The following is a 12,576-nucleotide window of genomic DNA, read 5'->3' on the forward strand; positions in this document are numbered from 1 at the left end:
CAGGTTTGTTTTCATCTCTTACTAGTATGATACCCTTGCAATGCAGTGCAATGGTTTGGTGAGGCAACAACTATTGGTGGTGTTGGCGACATCAAATGATCTAAGTTGATATAAATGTAATTGACGTAAAAACATTAGTGGAGATATTATAAAGGATAAGGGTTTATGGTTTAAATTATTAAAATTACAATCTAAGGTGTAAATTAATTTATTAAGATCAAATTGAATGATTGCTTAGAATTTTTTCAAAAAAAGGTTCATTAGAAGCTGCCCAATAGGGGTGTGCACGGGTTGAAAACCGGTCCGACCCGGCCCGAACCGCCATGACCCGTAACCCGAAAATGCTTGAAAAGTGGAACCGAAACCTGGCCCGTTGAACCTCCGGTCGGGTCGGGTCGGACCCGGGTTTTAGTGGGTCGGGTTCGGGTTTTAAGGGTTGACCCGAAAATGGACTTTACTTGTTGGGCTTCTTTGATCTATATATTTCTGATGATGGATATACAGAAAATCAGAAACATTTATTGCTAGAAATGCAATACATATTACAGAAATGTGTTTTTGGTGGTTTTTTGTGAAGTGGGTTAACTAGTGAAGTGGTGTTTTTTGTAACTAGAGAGAAAGGGAGAAATTGGATTTTGTGAAATATGTGTTATGTGGTGGGGTGGAAGTCACGTTCCTTTTAAAAGTGGAGTAGGTGTAGGTTAATTATTTTCTTTTTTTTAATTGCAAGTCGATATAGATAGCTAGATACATGTTGTAAATAAATATAATAGATTAATTAATTGATATTGGAAATTACAAATGTGCAGGAAGTCATGTAACTCTTCTACACATTCAAATAAAATAATTTTATTGACTTTATGTAGTTCTCTGAATATTAGTTTCTCTCTCACTTATAAAATGTATATGCTTTGCCTCTCTTTTGCTCCAATAAATATTTCCCCACCCGACCTCCACACGGCCCACCAATATCACCACCAAAATTATAAACCTTTTGCACTTATATAGATTTTTCCTTTCCTGATCTAATATTACAGACATACCAACTATATATCTATACAAATATAAATAAAAGCTCTGGTAATGTTTCTTGATTTCATGACTTTCTTCTATCCTAAAATCTCTTTTTTTTCCTTTATCTTCTTCTTCGTGGCATAGCATTAAAACCCCCAAAAAAAACTTACTTTCAAGTTTTATCGGGTTAGCCAGGTCAAACCGGCAACCCACGGTTTTGACCCGGCCCGAACCGAGAATCGAGAAGCACTTAATTTGTGAACCGTGAACCGGCCCGTTTGGGTGCCGGGCGGGTCGGGCACGGGTGGGTCACGGGCGGGTCACGGGTTTCGGTCTAAAAGCTCATCCCTACTGCCCAATGCCTTAGACTCATCCCTCAAGGAACTAGTTCCTATCAGCGCCACATCAGCAAAAAAACACTCTCAGGACTAATCCCCTCAAAACACACTCAATACACTCATTCCTTAAGGACTAGTCTTGGACATACCAATTATTTAATTTCACCATTTTATCTAAACTTTACACTTTCAACCCTCCAAACTATAAATAAAATACATTTTACTCCATTAACACAAATTATAAATAAGACACACAACTTCATTAAAAATATATAAAAATAAAAAACAAAGTACAATTAAAAAAAAACAACCTAAAAATGGGAAAAAAAAACACACAACGACATTGTTATTTTTAAAAACTAAACTAAACCTAAACTAATTGGGTCCGAATAGGAAGTCTTTGTACTCTGCCATGGATTTCTTCTTGGCTTCCTTGATGTACCTCTTCTCCTCTTCATCACACTATGTTTGGCCCATGAACGAAAGAGCTGAATACATGGTGCACTTCCTTTCTTTTTCAGGAATGGCAGCCAAAGATTGTTGTTGTTCATCCAACACTGCCTCTTTTTTACACCAAAGTCTGTTGAGCTGGACGGCTAGGTCGGAAGTTGAAGAACGAGCACACCCCACATCGAAAGAAGCAGAGGTTCGTGAAACCTTTGACTTAGTTAGGGGGCGCGTTTACATATCCGGACCGAAAAGGTCATTATCACCAAGGTCCACCGGCTCGTATTGGGTCTCCTCCTCCTCGTCGTTATTATCAACAACATTAAGAATGTTTTTCCTTTTATGCATGCTTCACCCCATAACATCATGAGCGGATGGAGCGAAGAACTTTGTCCTACCTTTCACAAGTAACCAACACTCGTACATGGTAAACTGAGTTTTGGTTTGAGTAAAATACTTTGAACGCACTTCCTCCATGACTTGGGCATCGTTCTCAATACTGCACCGATGATCATCATAGCCTTTCAAGATTGCATTGAACCTAAAAACATTTGTTTTGATCTTTCTCCATTTGCTACTAATCTGATTGGCTCTTCTTTGGCTGTTGGGGAATCTTGCATTGTAATTCTCTATGATTTTCCCCCAGAAAGAATCACGTGTTTGGTCTTTTCCGTGTACTGGATCCTCTGAAGCATCGACCCAACACTCTGGGAGAACTTTCTTCTCAAACTCGGTCCAATGTGACGAGTTTGCAGCAGGTTCTTTTGGTTGTTTTTCTTTGTTGGTGCGTTTGGCCATGCTTTTAACCTTTTGACGCTTTGGTTGTGTTTCAGGAATGGATTGGAGTATGGGAACAAATTCGGGTGTGGGAGCAGATTCGGGTGTGGGGTTAGATTGCTTTTGACCTTTTGACCCTTTGGTTGTGTTTTAGGAATGGATTGGGGTGTGGGCACAGATTCGGGTGTGGGGTTAGATTGTGGCATGGGAAAGGAGTTTTGATCAGATTGTTGAAAACCTGCTACTGACGATGACCCCCTGTTGAGTCTAAATGTTCATTCTATATTTGGTGATGACAAATCTGATATATAAACACTTAGAAATCTTTTGGTTCTTGTAATCTGATCTGGGTCAGACTAAGCTAATACAACTTACGATCTGTTTCTAACCCAGATCATGCTTCATGATCTGTATTTGTAATCTTATGGAAGCAAGTGTTGTTCAAGCTGCAACAACATTGTCTAATGCATTAAGAGGAGGATTGAAGATAGAAGACCAAGCTAGAAGTGGAAGATAGCTTGGGATTAGCAATCAGCTTGGAAACACTTAGGCAGATTGGTACTTTGACAAATGGTCCAATATGTGTGTAATGAAGGTGAAGATGGCTGGACATCCTTTCTACATCCACGTCCCATAATATTTTTGGTGGGTAAAATACCCGCTATCCATTAAAGTTCCAACTAAATTAAACCCGCATCTAAAAATAAAATACTAGGAAATTATTTTAATGTTAAAACTATAATAAAGGTTTATTTTCTTTACTTTAAAATTTCGGGATGTTACAACTCTCCCCGACTTGGAACGGATCACGACCTCGTGATCCAAGCCACTATGCAACGACAGGTAATGAATGAGAACATCATTTTCAGACTCCTATAGTATTTCGACAGATTCCCATGCTTCTACAAAGTTTTATACGACCACACCGTTTTATTTTGAACCCTCCTAAGTTGTTCTTCCACATTAGAAATTGGTTCTTCAATAAAGGTAACCTTTTGTCCACTTCGATTTCTCATGAAAGCACATAAGACGCCTCATCGGCAAGACACTCCTTAAGATGAGAAACATGAAAAGTAAGATGAACTCCCGAAAGCTCATGGGATAACTGAAATCGACAAGCAACCTTATCGACTTTAGCATGAATTTTGAAAGAATGTTAAACCGAGATCTAGTTTCCTTATTATCATAGTCGGAAAACGTCTCCCCATTAAGGAACTCTTATCGTATTTCATAACCTCCCGCTTCACTTCAAGTCACAACTAATCTCCTCTATAAGTCTTGACATAACTTTCTCTTACCGGGCAAAAGAAGTATTCGGCTTTTATAGGTTTCATGGAGCAAATTCGATTTGGTTCCGTTAAGGAGAGGATTATAAGTTCTATCACGACGTCTAGTAAGTCCACAAAATTCTTTAGTAAATATTTCATGTGATCTGGCTTTTCATTTGCTTAGGTTCCCGTTGCAAATTTTCTCTTGAACCTCTTCCATATAATTGGAGAAATCAACAGTGATTAGCATGTACACCGGTGAAACACATAAAGAAATGTGAAAACTTTTTAGGCTAACAACATCTGCCACTACATGGGCTTACCGGGGCAACACTCAAACTTCGTATACGTAATCTTTTGAAAGAGTGAACCAACTTATTTGACAATGGTTGAGATTTCGTTGGTCGAAAAGAAAGTACTTAAGACTTATATGATCGAATATAAACGATAAACTTGCTACTATAGAGGTAAAAACACCAAAGTTTTAAAAGTAAAAACAACTCCAGTGGACATTTAAACTGTGAATGGAACGATTCTTCTTGATTTCATTTAGTAATCTGTTCAATTTCTCATTCCTTTCTCCAAACTTGCTCCACATTCTTTCAAATTAACTCGGTCAACGGTGAGATTATCTTTAAAAAGTCAAAAATAAAACGCCATTTGTCAACCGTCAACCACGAAGCTTTTCCTTACATTTTATCTCCAAGACATTTTGTAAAAGAAATTTGTGACCAGAATAACTTTCAGAATAAACATACATTGACAATGAAAACAATTACGAACTTATTTGATAACGGATGAGAGCTTCTGTTCGTAAAATTCGTAAAGGTTGCAAGATGCTTAAAATAATCGAAGGCATAAATACGAATTTAAGGTGCTCGTAACGAGTCTGGACAACATTTTCAGGAATATCTTCCTCGCGTGCTATAAGTTGGTGAAACTGAAACGAAAATTTATCTTAGAATGATAAGAAACTGCTTCTAATTGATCGAATAGGATATCAGATCTTGACAACGGTTACTCACCTTTGATTGTTACTTTACTAAGCTTATGAGTTATTAACGCACGCGCATACTACTATCTTTCATTTCGTTAAATAAGATGATTGTACCTCTTGGAAACAAAGGGAAGCATTTGAAACGGCTAGAACGAATAAAGTTCACAGAAAAGAAATTGAAAAACAACGAGAATATTCTCCATGACCGTGTTTTCCTTTCGAACAGAATTATCCGATTAGTTGCCTTCTTCTCCCACGAAACTTGTCATCGTTCATATTTAACCAATCCATTTCCCAAACTTTGCACTACACGCTTGCGAAGGAAAAGAAAAACAATTTGGCTCGAGGGATTTCCGATTAGGTTTCTAACTCTTATAACTACCATACTTATCAATTACGAATTCATTGATACCATATTATCTTCATGTTCTTACTATGCCAATTTCATCTTAACTTCTATCATCATGCATCAAGTAATCAAATACTTATTCAAGAAAAATAGGTCAATCACAGTCAAAATCACATTCACCATACTCCGTGTGGTCCTTTATCACACACATAAATAATCATCGTTATTTAGGATTTCCAATCTCTACGACTTTATACCAATATGTAACACGCATTCATTACATTAAACTTACCAATTTAAACATGTTACTACTCAATTACTTTTTGTTATACTTCGCATGGTCTTTCAACATATAATCTTCGCAAATTTAATTAAACTATGAGTCTCCATCTCTACAACCTTTTATTTTTATATTACTCATATCATAAGCATTCTTTACATTAATAAATCAATTAAATCATATCAAGGCACAACTGATTCTCATAACCAAACTTTGTATGGTCTTCTACCACAATAATGAAGCCACGGGTCTCATTACCCAATGGTTTTACACTAAATATCACAACTCATTCGCTTACTTTCAATATTCATCAATTATTCAACCTACTTTTTCTTATAAGCGACAAACCATCTCTTAAACTTATGAATCACTTCAAATTTCCACTTTTACGACCTCATAGCCGATTATTCAAGCAAAACTTATGCTCTATCATGTTCGCATATAAACAAGCAAATACACGTTAGCATACATTTCACGTTTACCATGTATTTTCATACCTTCTTCTTTACTATCATCAACAATATATTAAACTCATAAACCAATCCCAACTTTTTAATTCTCGCCATTCAGTACACCAGTTAGCATGCCAAGCTTATATTCTAACATACTTAGATATCAACGAGTAAAAACATAACACAATTCACATTGCCAAATAAGGTCTCCAACCTATGGCTTCCTACTAACATACTTCCATATTTAACGGACTTAACTTGAGCTATTATAATATGTGATCATAATAATGCTGCAGTCATTTTTATAATTACTTATTATAACACCTCAAGTGAACTTCGCTAAATACTTTCGTATGTCACTAGAAACCAAACTATACACATAAGGCCAAGTCACGTCTATGGTTTAAGTCTAGGTATCCTTGTAAAAATAAAATACCTAAATCCCTTAAACCACGGCTCTGATACCACTTGTAACAACACGACTCAATTTAATAGAAAAATAAGGATATTTTGTGTTTTTTTTTTAACAACGGACTAATACTCCACATATTAGTCTACAACAGACTAATACTCCACAAACTTCTACACAAACCCATTTTGACCCAAAAATTCATTTCCACATATTAACAACTAGTAAAACTAATCACAAACACTAAACATTTTTGTTGAACTTCCAAAAACTTTCTTAATGACAATTTAAAACATTTCTACTCAAATCCAAACTTCCCACTACCAATCACTGATACAAATAGGACATAATCTCTTCACTAAACATTTTAAAAAAAAGTTCCAAAAGTTCAGGAGCAAGTTTACCACGAAACGGGTCATTTTACCCAAGTTGACACATTACAAAAGACAATTTTCAAAATTGGAAATTTCGGCATGACCCATTCGTAAAATCATTATCCAAACCTGTTACGGCTTATGAGTTTCTCCAAAACGCTTTTAAACAAATCAATACATTACACTACAGAACGACCCATTGAAAATACCCAAAACTCGAGTCTAACACTAGACATCATAATAATTTTCCAAAAAGACATAACAAGAGTACAATGAGCCGATAATTCGAAGGGGTCACTATGGGTCCTATTACCAATACTATTATCCGCATTTAACCAAAGCAACCTATATCCATTAAGCATCTTTAACTTCAATCTTTACATTACTTAACTTTCTTCCGCATCCGGGACAACCTATAAAAAGGGTAAACAACTAAAAGAATAAGCTAAACGCTTAATGAATGCATACACATATAATCATATACAAGTTACCATACAAAAGTGCATCAATTATAGCCTACCAATTGATAGGCATCTTATCCATACCATTCATAATACTAGTAGGACTTTACCCACCTACTAGTCGTAATCAACAATTTGGCTAGTAGGAATTTACCCACCTACTAGCTCTCATAAACAATTTAGCTAGTAGGAATTTACCCACCTACTAGCTCACAAAATCAATTTGGCTAGTAGGAATTTACCCACCTACTAGCTCACACAATCATTTTCAACATGGCCATGGACTTTTGCTAGTAGGACTTTACCCACCTACTAGTCTTAAACATACAATTTGGCTAGTAGGAATTTACCCACCTACTAGCTCACATAGTCAAAATCACATTATGCTAGTAGGAATTTACCCACCTACTAACTTTTATCATCAAACATCAATTATGCTAGTAGGAATTTACCCACCTACTAGCTTTATATATTCATAATCCAAGTCTTGCTAGTAAGAATTTACCCACCTACTAGCTTATTCATTCAACAAACATATGGGTCATAGAATTTACTTACCTATGACCTATATTAACAAGAACATGATCATATGCATATACACTTACCTTATTTGCGACCACAATTGCAAGATGACCATAAAACAACGTATTTGCAGTCAACCTATCAATTCACATTAAAAACACACATATGGTCATTCATCACGTATAAGGTCACCTAGCCATAATCACTAGCATTCCAACACCCAACTCATCATTTACACTCTTATATTAATCTTGGGTTAGTTCACATAACATGTATCTCTTATATCATTTTCATATGGCCAGCTCACTTTCATACAAAAAGTACCATTTTCATCATTTGACCAAGCTGCCTTCAAACGAGTGTAACTCAAGTTCTACTTACTCTTTTAACATGATTCCAGTGGCCAAATTTACATGACACATATACCTACCTTTTATATTTAGTGACCAATACGTGAATTGTCCTTCAAAGGTGACTTCTGGTCGTTTTAAAAACAAAAACTGCTGCTGTTAAACAATTTTGACCTTACTGACTTCAAATGACCATAACTTGAGTTCTACAACAATATTTTGACCTCATTCCAGTGGCCACTTCTACTTAACACATTTTAGCACATTTTATCTTCAGTGACCAACACAAGATTTGACCCATTTACGTGAGTTTTACTCGTTTTAAAAACTGACACAGAATCATTTTTCCTGAAAGATCAGCATGACACTACTGAATTCAAAAATTCATAACTGGAGTTCTACTTCGTATTTTTAAGTCATTCCAGTGGCAAAATTTTCTTAACACACTTAGGTACATTTTCTTTATAGGACTCAACAAGTGAAAACTTTGTCATGAGGGTGTTTAACTCGTTTCAAACTCAGGGACAGAATCTGTCCAACTTTGTTATCACTAATACTCATCAAAATCTAACATGCACCCTACTAAAAAAAAACCCTAAATTGATTAGATTACAATAACCCTAACTTGTGTTATAGAAATTAACTCATATATATGAAAACCCCCAAATTTCCCAATTTATATACTCAAGAACCCTAATAAAAATATAATACAAGAATTAAGAACAATACCTCAATTTGCAATTATAGATGGTGATTTCTAATTCATGCAAGACAATTAACCTTTCTTCTTAATTCCCTTTATAATTTTCGGTTTTAACCTCCCTCTTAATCTCAAGAATCAAGTAGAAGATGATGACTATTATTATTATTATCATTTCATGGGGAATTATTTGATTTAAATGAGAATTATTATACAATGACATAGAAGAAGATTAGAAGAAGAAATTGGAAGAATGATGAAGAAGAAGTTGTTTGAAGGAAAAGGAGAATGATTCACAAGGTGAAGATGGCTGGACATCCTTTCTACATGCCACGTCCCATAATATTTTTGGTGGGTAAAATACCCGCTATCCACTAAAGTTCCAACTAAATTAAACCCGCATCTAAAAATAAATAACCAGGAAATTATTTTAATGTTAAACTATAATAAAGGTTTATTTTCTTTACTTTAAAATTTCGGGATGTTGCAATATATTATATAGCGTTTTCCTTACGATTATCGCTCATATCTTTACGTTTTGCTTACTGTAGATCAATTTTTACAAAGTAATCTTTTTATTTACGTTCAAGTACATGAATTACTCATATTTTATGCTTTTATACTGTTTCTTAACGAATTCTTAAGTATTATCACGTTTTAACGTTTTTTATTCAAGATCTTGGCACTTTAAATGTTCATTTATTAGGTTTTACAAGTAGATCTTTACTTTTACAGTCCTATCTTGATAAAAACATTCTTTTACGCTTTATTTTACGTGATTATTCAATATTTAGCAAATAGGTTACATTTTTGTAATTATTTTGACACTTCAGTATACTGACCTTTCAAGATCTTTAAGCACACAACCTCACGAACGAAAGTTTGGTTAAATAATTAGTCTAGGTCTTCAACGTAGATTATCTTAGGTAATTTTTGACCAAAACAATTTGGCACCCACCGTGGGGCTAGTGGTGCTTTTCTCAAGTTTTTCTTTATATTTGCGATTATCTTATCTTACAAAACTTATTGCGAAAATGTCATTTCAATCCAGATCTTTTTCTTCTTTTTTATCATCTTCAATTTCAGGGAGAGATGACTCACCTCTTCATATCCAATCATCTCAGGAGGAAGATGGTGATTTAGCCAAGATATTGACATCCGGGATAACTATGTTGGATCCCATTAACCAAGATCTTGTTTCTATGATTAACCAAGACATGTTAAGATTTTTAAATTAAAAAATTATATATGTAGTGTTAGAAAGTCAAGGTTTAGTTCTTATAATCCACCAAACTTTAAGGTTTGTTTGAAACATAAAATGTAAGCAGCACGTGGTGATACAATCAAATAAAGTATCTTTTCCACAAAAGCAAAATGCTACTCATCTACCCTTCAATCTCAACATAACTCTCTTTTTATCACTATAAAAACAAATTCACAAAATTTAAAACAAAGTTCTATCTTCTATCTTCATTGTCTAGTATATCTCAGTATCTATCTATCGACTAGTACATATCTATATACGACAGTGGAGGTGACCAATAGGGTTTTGATATGGTTGATGGTAGTAATGAGAGCGGCGGCGAAAACGAGATAATCTACTACTTTATAGATATACTTTTTCAGATCTACGTTGGATATATACAGTAGCAGGGACATCGACGCCTTCAACACCACCAAATTCCCTCTTCTTTTTCATCTTTTTTTCTATAGATCTAAGGTTTTTGTATATGTTTTTGTACAGTAATCTCGTTTTTGTATGTATGTGTTTTTTCATACATTTTCAGATATAGAGATGGATTCGGTCATTATATTTAATATAGTTATAGAGACTGAGATAGATATGAAGAATATGAATCTGGGTTTACATCTAAAGAAAATATATATAAAAAAAGGTGAACATGTAAGCAGGTTTCTTAACAGGTTTTTTATCGTGTTACCTGTTAATTTGGGTGCCGTGTTCGTATTTGGAAAAAATGACACGATTACTTATCGTGTCGTGTTCGTGTTCAACCCTAACAGGTCTCGTTTCTTATCGTGTCGTTTCTTAACAGGTCGTGTCGGACCTGTTATGCCAGCCCTACAACCAATCCCCCGCCGACGATTTCTACAACGCAATACACAACTTCGTTCCCGCTAACTCATCAACGGGTGCACATTCATCCGATACTTCACCATCAACACCATAATATCCACCATTTACGCCACCAACTTTCGTACAACCTTATTACCCGACATACCAAAACGATCCAAACTTCCAACAATGGCAACAAAACCAACAATAGCTACTAGCCCAACAAGCTCGTACGACCCCTCCAAGCCAACCCATACCTGAGACACCACAACCCGTACCCCAACCCGTCCCCCAGCCCGAACCACAACCCCAACCACAACCCGAACCGCAACCCAAAAGTAGTACAAGATGTAAGAAGGGAAAAGGGAAGAATGTCGCGGGTGACAAACTCATTAGGAAGCCAAAAGTGGCGTGGTCCGGGGAGGAAGAAAAACACCTAGATCTTTGTTAGCTCGATGTATCCGAAGATCCAATCGTTGGCAGTTCACAAATCGGTGACCACTTTTGGAACAAAGTGTTCGACATATACAATGTCGCGGTTCGAATCAAGCATCGACCCGATCAAATCACGGGTAGATGGCGTCTCATCAAGGAGCAAGTCGGGAAGTTTAACTCTATTTACAAAAAGTATGATGATGACCGACGTAGTGGCGAAAGTGATGCGCAAGTGATGGAACAAGCTAGGCAAGCGTATACTTTGGAAATGGGTGGGAAGTTTACAATGTACGAAGCTTGGACCATTTTAAGAGATAGACCGAAGTTTCTATCTTTTATCGGTGTCGATGGCATGGTGATAAAGAAGAAACGGATCTCTTGCATGATCAAGTCTAGTGATGAAGACCAAGCGCTCGTGAACCTCGACGAAGAAGAGCCACTCGACACCGAACTCTTTGGCCCAGATATTATTCCACGCCCCCCCCCCCCCCAACAAAGTCGAAAAAGAAAACGCCACGAACATCGGGATCCTCGGATGCGGCCTCATCTCTTTCAAGTGCATCGACTTGGCCTCACGTCTCGAACAACTTGGAAGCTCCAAACAAGCGTTTATTGACAAAAAAAAACAGACCCCCTCGATTCCATTCGCGAGAAAGAAAAAAAACGTACCGTGTACACGGCATTTTCATTTGTGGGTCAATAAAATCTGAATCCTCGACAACGAAAGTTTATCGAGAAGGCCATGAAGAAGGTGTTGGACGAGTACAAGAGGTTCGTTGAGTTGTCCGATGATGAAGACGAAGGCCATGGCATGGGGTACCTCTTTTGCACCCCCATATTGATATCCCGTCATTTTTTGTTTGCTCTGCGTTCCGTCCAATACATAAACTGCATTATTCATTTCCGTGTTAGGTGAATAATGGCATACGTCTAAAACCACTTCTAAATGTTGAGAGGTAGATTCTGGAGTCTAAAAGCATTATCTTGACTGTTTCTTAAGTGAATTAATAACTATGTTTGAACGTGTATCATCCATTGTGCACTTTCGGTTATTGAATTTTTTTTTGGACAACCAAAATTTTATTGCCACTAAAAATAATTAGCTAGAAGCTGAAGTACACTACAAGGGGAAAAACAGCAAAAACAAACAGTAAGCTATTACATTAAAGCTCTATGAACGTATGAAGTCCTGTTTGAAATCCAAAGACGTGACATGACTTTAACCGAGTCGACCAGTGTGTTTACGCAGGGCTTAATGTTGTCTAAGACTTGCTGGTTTTGTGCTCTCCAAAGACACCAAAGAGTTGTAATGATCACTGCATCTAGCCA

At 36.3% G+C, this 12,576-nt stretch overlaps 1 protein-coding gene across 1 annotated transcript; it reads left to right on the forward strand.

Annotated features, from left to right (window-relative positions):
• Positions 1-11,001: 11,001 nt before the first annotated feature.
• Positions 11,002-11,863, forward strand: LOC122596929. Its single transcript, XM_043769573.1, has 2 exons — positions 11,002-11,042; positions 11,296-11,863. The coding sequence occupies exons 1-2, from the start codon at positions 11,002-11,004 to the stop codon at positions 11,861-11,863; spliced, it is 609 nt and encodes a 202-aa protein (XP_043625508.1).
• The last annotated feature ends 713 nt before the right edge of the window (positions 11,864-12,576 follow it).

Source organism: Erigeron canadensis, chromosome 4 (genome assembly GCF_010389155.1).
Source record: "Erigeron canadensis isolate Cc75 chromosome 4, C_canadensis_v1, whole genome shotgun sequence".
NCBI lineage: Eukaryota > Viridiplantae > Streptophyta > Magnoliopsida > Asterales > Asteraceae > Erigeron > Erigeron canadensis.

What these genes read in the sequence shown, in the direction of transcription:
- LOC122596929 (XM_043769573.1), top strand. Translation starts at nt 11,002, where the DNA reads ATGGCAACAAAACCAACAATAGCTACTAGCCCAACAAGCTC. An exon ending in GCTACTAGCCCAACAAGCTC is followed by an intron (nt 11,043 to 11,295) that starts GTACGACCCCTC and finishes AATCGTTGGCAG; the next exon opens with TTCACAAATCGGTGACCACT.